The 9,188-nt window shown below is 47.8% G+C and overlaps 1 protein-coding gene across 1 annotated transcript in view; it reads right to left on the reverse strand.

Moving 5' to 3' along the window:
- Positions 1-9,188, reverse strand: part of SCGN (secretagogin, EF-hand calcium binding protein) — a 57,343-nt gene that overhangs the window by 29,545 nt on the left and 18,610 nt on the right. Inside the window, exon 6 of the mRNA XM_004712518.2 lies at positions 8,875-8,952. Coding sequence (XP_004712575.1) covers positions 8,875-8,952 — 78 coding nt within the window. The remainder of the gene's footprint in view (positions 1-8,874; positions 8,953-9,188) is intronic.

A 9,188-nucleotide genomic window follows, 5' to 3' on the forward strand; every position in this document is an offset into this window, starting at 1 on the left:
TGGGTTCGGTTCGGATCGGTTTGGTTTGGGTTGGTTTGGTTTGGTTTGGGGACGTTTTGCAGTGTCACAAACAACTCTGACCCCTCTGTGAGTCTGCTGAAATTCACCAGCAGTCCTCTCTTCTCCAGAACGATTTTGAGGTGCCCTTTCTCATGTCCCAGCACTTTTCATCCAACTGTCCCCTTTTTGGTGTTTAACAGGATGCCAGCTTTTAGAATTAGTGAGGGACTTTTATGGAGGAGAAAGATCACATTTTTCACATAATAAAGCCTGCCATGGCTGTCAGGATTCTTGTATTCATTTAAACAAATAAAAACAGAGACGCCCCAAGCCGACGACCCTGGTGGAGCTCTTTGCTGTCTTTGGCTCCTTACTTCGGATGACCTCCTCTTCTCTTTAAGTCCCCTCCTGTGGGATTGAACACCTGCTTCGGAAAGCTTCGCCTGATTTTTGAAAAATCTAATCTTTTACACATCCACACAGGACTGTTATTGCTGAAAATCGAATATGATGGATGACTTTTCCCTCCACCTCTTAGCCTACCTGTTCATCCTTAGTTTTGTTTTCATTTGTAAAATAAGAGTTAAAGGCACTTATTTCATAAGGTTGTGGCTGAAATTTGACACTAAGACGTTTGAAATTCCCTCTGCAGAGGGCTTAGCATAAAGTGATCATTCAATGTTTCTGGTTAATGTTCTCCATATTAGCGTAAGAGCTGGGCATTGTCTTCATTGAAAAACTGAAAAATACACAAGCGAGAAGAGCATCTCAGAACAATTTAACTCGTGATTCCCTGACAGCCTACCTCTTCTTGTCCTACTTCTGCTGAAGCTGGAGAATTGTTGCTTCTCTGGAACACACAGGGTCCCCATTACAGCATCTCTTTGAAATCTGCATGAAGTCATTAACTCTTGGGAGGAAAGAATTCAGTCAGGAACAGCTTCCAAATATATTCAGCCAGGCCTGGCAGGGGGGTGGGGGTGGGGTGGAGGAGAGCGTGCTGTGGTTAAGGATGAAAGGGGCCACTTCACTCAGGCCTCCTCTGCTGGCCGCTGCTCTGTCGCGGTGATAAAAAACGCTCTGAGGTTGAAAAGGAGGCAGCAGCGTGACTTCTGCCTCTTTCTCCATCTTTTATCAGCTTTTCCCAGATGCAAAACTTCATGGATAGTGTGCAGAGGGAGAATGTTTGCTTTCCAGGAAGGAGACCCGTTAGATCCCTGACAATGGGCCATCACCACCCACCGGCGAAAACAGGGAGACCGGGCTTGTGTGTTGCCATCATGCTCAGCAGGTTTCAGCAGAGCTTTTGGGCGAAGATAGGCTCGGAAGAAAGGCCTGGCAGTCTTTTTTTTTTTTTTTTAATCAGTCGCATGGAAACCCTGGAGATCACAACGGGATGCATTTTGTTCGTTTGTGCGTGGGGCACTTTGTGCGTGTGTGATACAGTCAGGCCAACTCAGAGGCAGTTGATGCCGACGTGCAGTGTGATGTATCTGTTGGTTATATTGACTGTTCATTATCTACTTTGGAGGCCTGAGGGAGGAGAATGGTCCCCGGGGCATGATGCGCCTGTTGTGCCCAGTTGATCCGGTTCAGAGTGACCCTACATGACAAACAGAGAAGAGCCCCATAGGGTTTCCTAGGCTGTAATATGTTGGGGAACAGATTGACAGGGTTTTCCTTCCATGGAGCCACAGAGGAATTTGAACTCCGGACCTTTCTATCAGCAGGCCAGTGCCTTACCATTGTTTCATGTAAACATGACTCTCGGTAGTCTCTTGCCTCCTCTAACTTCACAAGATCCACCGCTCAAGGCTGGTTATCATATGGCAGAAGGCAAGCATACCTCTACTTTCCAATCTGTCTATCGGTTTGGACATCAGCCTTTCGCCCATGGTATTCTCTACCCCTCTGTTGGATTGAATCATTTGTTGCTCTCATCACACGGAACGCACAAGCAAACTCACAGTTGTGGCGTGTGTTAGGGAAACACAGGTTACAGTTCAGAATCAGGAATGACCCAATGCAGTAATCCCATCAGGACAGTCTCTTCTCAGCCACGTCCCGAGGCAGGTCTGTCTTTGGCGCCACCTTTGGTACCTTTAGCAAGCTCTACGCCCTGCAAGTGGTACAAAGCTCGTGTGCTCTGTCTATAAGACCCCCACTTTGCCAGCAAGCCTTGGTCCAAAGATGCTCAGCTCTTCCACTACCTGGGTTGGCGAGCCCAGTTCCATCGACAAACGCCTAGGAACCCCCTCTCCTAGGAAGCCTCCTGACTATGGAACTCGGGTCTCTTGCTCCGTGGGTCAGCACACCTACGGTACCTGTCCTACTGTGTGTGCTAGGGAGCCCCTGGGCCATTTCACATCAGTCTCCGGAGTCTGCAGCCACTGCTTCCCAGCATTTTGTGCTGCCTCTGCCATTACAGCTTTCGCTCTGTCTCTTCAATCTCAGCTAGGTTCTCTGCTAGGGATTCAGTGTCCAGTAGTAGTGAGGTTCCCCTTTTCCACCTATGAGATGGTTTATTTTAAGCTTAGCCAGATGAAAAAAACGAACCAATATCCCCTTGTTAGGGTTCCAGAAATCTTATTGGCATGCTCACACCCCGCCACAAGGGTGACGGGCACTTCATTTGCATTATTAGCAAGCTAGCCAATCACCTCGGGGAGCCACAGCAACTAATTTGCATAGTCCCAGCCAAACATTTGGTGAGCGCTACAACACCACAGCTAGAAAATGAGCCCTTCACATCTTCCTCCACCACGCTTCAGCAGGTAATGCTGCCTGAACAGCTGGGGAGTGAATCAAATAAATGACCACGGTATGTGTTAAGGCCGTGCCGTGTACAAGGTACTGCATAGCGATAGAAAAGGACAGCGATGAATGAATTTCCAGGATGAGGTGATATCTGAGTGACTTGAAGAAAAATAAAGGGGGAAAAGAGTCAAGCTGTTCATGTAAACGTTGGACACGGAATAAGGAAGAACGAAGAACTGACGCATCTCAGCGATGGCGCTGGCCAAAGATATTGAAAGTACCATGGCTGCCAAGTGAATGAACAAATCTTTCTTGGAAGAAGTACAGCCAGGATGCACCCTCGAAGCAAAGATGGGGAGCCTTTGTCTCCTGTACTTCAGACATGCGGTCGGGAGAGACTAGTCCCCGGAGAAGGAGATGAGAACATGCTTTGTAAAGTCTCAGGGTGGAGAGACAGAGGGAGACCCTGTGGATTGACACGGTGGCTGCAAACTATGGCCTCAAACATAAGAGCAATTGTGAGGCTGGTGAGGACCAGGCAGTGTTTCATTCTGTTGCACCTGGGGTTGCTGTGAGTCAGAAGCGACCAGGTGGCTGCAAGCCACACCGCGCGCTATGGAGACAGAAGGCAAGTCTATGGAGAAGAGAGTCTCGTCAGCAGGAGGTGGAGGAAGAGCCTGGGCGACAAAGATAGTCAAGCAGATAAGGAAACCTGCTGGAGATTTTAAAGGAAAATAGTTCGTTTTGTATTACATGTTAGTATGTGTTTAACGAGTTAATATGACAGGAGCATTACATTCTCATCAATGTTTAAAAGCTCAACTAAAAAGGCCACTTGTTTGGTCGTGTGCCCCTCACACCATGCCCATCTTATTTCCTCTTCTTCTTATTGCCTTTGTAGAGAGAAGGAGCCCAGAGATTGCCCCGTAGCCGGGCAACCGCTTCTGGCTTCTGGGGGCTTTCCCACTTTGCCCTTCAGTGCTGGGCACATATTTGTTCAGGATTTCAAACATCATTTTGCATGCAATTAAAGCAGGTTAGCATAGTAAGAAGCCAAATTATTTCCTGTATTGAGGTCCTGTCCTGGGATTTGCTTCTCCCCCTGGCATCTGCTTCCCTTCGGTCAAGGCCATGTGTGCGCCCTGTTGGTCAACAGCACTTCCATTTGTTTATGGGGACAGGGTTCTGAGCGGCCGTTGGCCTAGGTGACGGCCAGCAAGAGTCCAAGGTTAAGCCTGGGAAAGCTCACCTTCCAGGTTAACCAGCGCTTTGGGCTAGAAAAGGAGCACTGGGGGTGTCGTGATTACAAGCTGGACTGGCTACAAGGTCAGCAGTTGGAAACCACCAGCTGAGCTGTGGGAGAAAGACAGGGCTTTCTACTCTAGTCCAGAGTTACCATCTCAGACACCCGCAAGGGAAGCTCTACCTTGTCCTATAGGTTGGCATCAACCTGATGGAGGTGAACTTGGTTTTGGTTGGTTTGGGCTAGATAGCTTCACCTTTCTCAGTTTTATGCTCTTTCAAATGAGTTTAAGGATTCAACTTGGGAGTGACCTTGTCTAAGACACCCTTTCTGAGCTTCAATGATCAGATATACGGATAAAACAGCATGAACAATGTTAACACTGCAGTGTACTTGTTAGAAGTAATGCAGCGTTTGAAAAACAGAAAAATATCAACTGCATGGAAGGCAGCAGTCAAGAGATCAAATGAGGCGGTGCATTGGATAAATCCGCTGCACAAGCCCTCTGTCAAGCGTTGAAAAGCAAAGAGGTTACTTTGAGGACGAAGGGACACCTCATCCAAGCCCTGGTATTTTCAATCACCTCAGTGGCATGTGAACGTGGGATGTTACATAAAGAAAACCATGAAAAAAGCGATGCATGTAAACCAAGGTGCTGGTGAAGAAGATTGAAAGTATGCCATGGGTTTGTTATCCCCTCTAGGTTTAGTATTAAGGTAGCAGAAGGACATTGGGCCTCCACTCAAGTACTCCCTCAACACAAGAATACTTTCTTCTAGTAAATTGGCATTCTATGATGCTCACCTTCCCGACACAACCGCTGAAGACAAAGCGGGTGAATAAGCAAATGTGGTGAAGAAAGCTGATGGTGCCCGGCTATCAAAAAGTATAGCGTCTGGGGTCTTAAAAGCTTGAAGGTAAACAAGCGGCCATGTCGCTCAGAAGCAACAAAGCCCACATGGAACAACATATCAACCTGTGTGATCACGGGGTGTCGAACGGATCACTGAAGACAAATGGGTGCATAAGCAAATGTGGCGAAGAAAGCTGATGGTGCCTAGCTATCAAAAAGTATAGCGTCTGGGGTCTTAAAGGCTTGAAGGTAATCAAGCGGCCATCAAGCTCAGAAGCAACAAAGCCCACATGGAAGAAGCACACCAGCCTATGCAACCACGAGGTGTCGAAGGGATCAGGTGTAAGGCATCATCAGAACAAAAAATCTTACCATAGTGAATGATGTGGGGAGTGCGGAGTGGAGATCCAAAGCCCAGTAGTAGGCCACTGGAGATCCCCTTGCAGAGGGGTCTCGGGGAGGAGATGAGCCAGTCAGGGTGCGATGTAACAATGATGAGAAATACAACCTTCCTCGAGTTCCTAAAGGTTTCCTCCCCGCTCCCACTACCATGACTCGAATTCTATCTTGCAAGACTGGCTAGACCAGAGGAGGTGCACTGGTACAGATAGGAACTGAAAATACAGGGAATCCAGGACGGATGAGCCCTATAGGACCAGTGGTGTGAGTGGCAAAACAGGGAGGGTAAAGGGAGAATGGGTAGGAAAGAGGGAACCGATTACATGGAACTGTGTGTGACCTCCTCCCTGGGGGACAGACAACCGAAAAGTGGATGAAGGGAGACGTCGGACAGGGCAAGATATGACAAAATACCCATTTATAAACTATCAAGGGCTCATGCGGGAGGGGGGAGCGGGGAGGGAGGGGAAAAATGAGGACCTAATGTCGGGGGTTTAAATGGAGAGAAAATGTTTTGAGAAACGATGTACAAATGTGCTTTACACAATTGATGTGTGTATGGATTGGGATAACAGTTGTATGAGCCCCTAATAAAATGTTAAAAAAGAAAAAAAGAAAGTATACATACCATGGACCGCCAAAAGAACCAACACCTCTGTCTTAGAGGCAAAGATGGTGAGACTTCATCTCACGTACTCTGGACTGGTGGTCAGGGGAGACCAGTCCCTAGAAAAGGCCATCATGCTCGGTAAAGAAGGTAGGTGGTGAGATAGAGGAAGCCCCCTGACATGAAGAGAGGTCTGGCCATGCGCTTCCATTGTCGTTAGCACCAGCCAGCCAGCGCGATGCTTTCCTGCTTGATGGGTAACCAGAGAGTGTTGCCTGATCCCTCTTCATGACACCTGCATTTTTGAGTCATTGCTGTGGCTGCTGTGTTAATCCTTTCATTGGGGTTTCCCTTGTGTTTGTCCGCCCTCTGTTTCATAACGACGACAGCCTGTTTCCTAGTGATTAGTCTTCCCTTATAATGGAGCAGTTCTACTCTGTGCGACATGGGGTCACCATGAGTTGGGGTTTGTGTGGACCAGTTGATGGCAATGGATCAGGCTTGTTTTTCACGATGATATGCCACCTACCTACCTGTTCACCAGGTAGAGCTGGATGTTCTCTGCTTAACATTCCTTGATATAATAAAGGCAACAGTGCCCTAGGTAATTAATCTTCCAGCAGATTCTAAGCCAGGGGTCCTCAAACTACAGCCCGCGGGCCACATGCGGCCCGCCGAGGACATTTATCCGGCCCGCCGGGTGTTTTTGTTGCCGCTGCCTGTCCTGCTTAGCAGCAACCTCATCCAGTGTGCATAGGAATTTGTTCATAGTTTTTTTTAAACTATAGTCTGGCCCTCCAACGGTCTGAGGGACAGTGAACTGGCCCCCTGTTTAAAAAATTTGAGGACCCCTGCTCCAAGCTCCTATGTTAAGGAACGTGCAGAGTTGTATGCGCAAGAGACACACATCTGAGAATTGAGGTTATCAGGAATAAACCCAACCCAACCCAAACTCACTGCCATTGAACTGATGCTGACTCACAAGTGACCCTATAGGACCGGGCAGAACTGGCCCAGGGAGTTGCTGAGACTGACTCTCTACAGGAGTAGAAAGCTCTGTCTTTCTCCCAGGGAGCAGCTGGGGGTTTCGAACTGCAGACTTTAGGATCGCGGCTCAACTCATAACCACTATGCCACCAGAGTGCCTTTCACATGGACTAAGTGGACAGGGTAGACTAGAGGCATCAGATTCCAAGCAATCCAATGGTGAACAAGTACCCGGGGAAATGCATGAAGTTCTGTTCTGACCCAGAAGGCGGGAGTGAGTTCACCAAAGGCAATGTCTCGGGCACCACCACCCTGAAAAAGAGTCTCCGGAATCATTTAAGATGTGGACTCTACAAGGGGAAAGTGAAATCGTAACGGGAACCCCAGCCATCAGGACAAGAGCTAACCTATCTTGGCCACGGATTCTACTCCACTTGCGTCTTTACAATGAGTAAGTGTTTTTGTTTTAAACCATTTTATTGGAGGCTCATACAACTCTTATCACAATCCATCCATCCATCCATTGTGTCAAGCACATTTGCACATTTGTTTCCCTCATCATTCTCAAAACATTTGCTTTCTACTTGAGCCCTTGGTATCAGCTCCTCACTTTTCCCCTCCCTCCCCGGTCCCCCTTCCATCATGAACCCTTGATAATTTATAAATTATTATTATTTTGTCATATCTTACACTGCCCGACGTCTCCCTTCACCCATTTTCTGTTGTTCGTCCCCCAGAGAGGAGGTTATATGTAGACCCTTGTAATCGGTTCCCCCTTTCTATCCCACCTTCCCTCCACCCTCTCAGTATCGCCACTCTCACCACTGGTCCTGAAGGATCCATCTGTCCGGGATTCCCTGTGTTTCCAGTTCCTATCTGTACCAGTGTACATCCTCTGGTCTAGCCGGATTTGTAAGGTAGAATTGGGATCATGACAGTGGCAGGGGGGAGTGGGACAGCATCTAAGAACTAGAGGAAAGTTGTATGTTTCATCATTACTACGCCGCACCCTGACTGGCTCCTCTCCTCCCCGCGCCCCTTCTGAGTAAGCATTTTAAAGCCCTATCTTAGAAGGTCTGGGGAAGTGCAAACAGCTAAAGACTCAACTACTGAATAGCAGGTTATCAGGTGAAACGCTCCAGAAGTCCCAAGAGGACAGGCTTGGAGACCTGCGTCTGAGAGATCCCTGTCTTGAACTCCCTATGGAGAAATTTCATTTTGCACACGTGGGGTTGCCATGAGCCAGAATGGGCTAGATGGTAAATAACAGTAACGACAACACACTATCCATTGTACAATCCCTATACGGTGTCAACAGTTAACATCATTGACTGCTGCCCGAACAAGAAGAGAGTTCAGGGCCACCCAGAGGTACCTTGGAAGAAAGACCTGGCGATTGATTTCTGGAAAAGCGACTATTGATAACTCTTTGGAACACAGATCGACTGAGACACACGAGGCTGTCATGCGTTGGAATTGGCTTGATTACAACTTTCTTTGGAGACGAAGCAAAAAAGGAGAGGTGAGGAAAACGAAGCTGGGAGGCATGACAATTCCCAAAGTCTTAGCTAGTAAGTGGCAATGGAAAACACACACACACACACACACACACACATACACACACACACACACCCCTCATCTGTTTGCCTCTCCACTGCATGAAATCAGCATGCTCAATAACTAGAACCACCCACTGCGGTGAGACCAAATCTGCCACGTTTGATCAGGATTGTTAGGTCGATGCTGACTTGCTCCTCTAAAACTTGGATTAACATCATATTCCCAGGTCTCCTCAAGGGCAGACCAAACTCTTTCTCACCTGGATTTGTGTAGTCCGGTCTCCAGAGAGAAACGAAAGCAGATACAACGTAGATGACTTTCCCAGGGTTGAATTTTCTTGTGCAATTTCCCCTTAGTCTGCAAATACTTCTTACCTTCTTACTTTATGCAAGACACTGCCTCTGGACCCCGGGGAAGCCAATGAAGAAGCTGCCTTTGTAGACAAGCTATGCCTTCAAATAGACTTACCATGGTGTCAGTATATTCATCCAGCTTAACTTCGGAAATGACCTTTTCGTGGTGGAGAAAGAGATCTCGGAGGAAGTTCTGCGGTTCCAAGAAGAAAAGCACATTTTGTCCAAGGAGGAGATCATCTGAAACTCTGGGGGGGCTTTCTTTTCCGAAGCAGTGACTCATTTGTTTTAGGAGGAAGCTTTTAGCAAGCAATACATTGTGATTGGGAGGGTGTGACTGTTTAAAGGGAGCTCTTGAAATTCAGAGAAAAGCTCCCGGCATGCAAAATGCATACTAAATGCTCAACTGTGGCGGTGGGCGTGGGAAGG

This window comes from Echinops telfairi, unplaced genomic scaffold (assembly GCF_000313985.2).
Source record: "Echinops telfairi isolate 266 unplaced genomic scaffold, ASM31398v2 ScPeMD7_5868;HRSCAF=6743_0, whole genome shotgun sequence".
Taxonomy (NCBI): domain Eukaryota; kingdom Metazoa; phylum Chordata; class Mammalia; order Afrosoricida; family Tenrecidae; genus Echinops; species Echinops telfairi.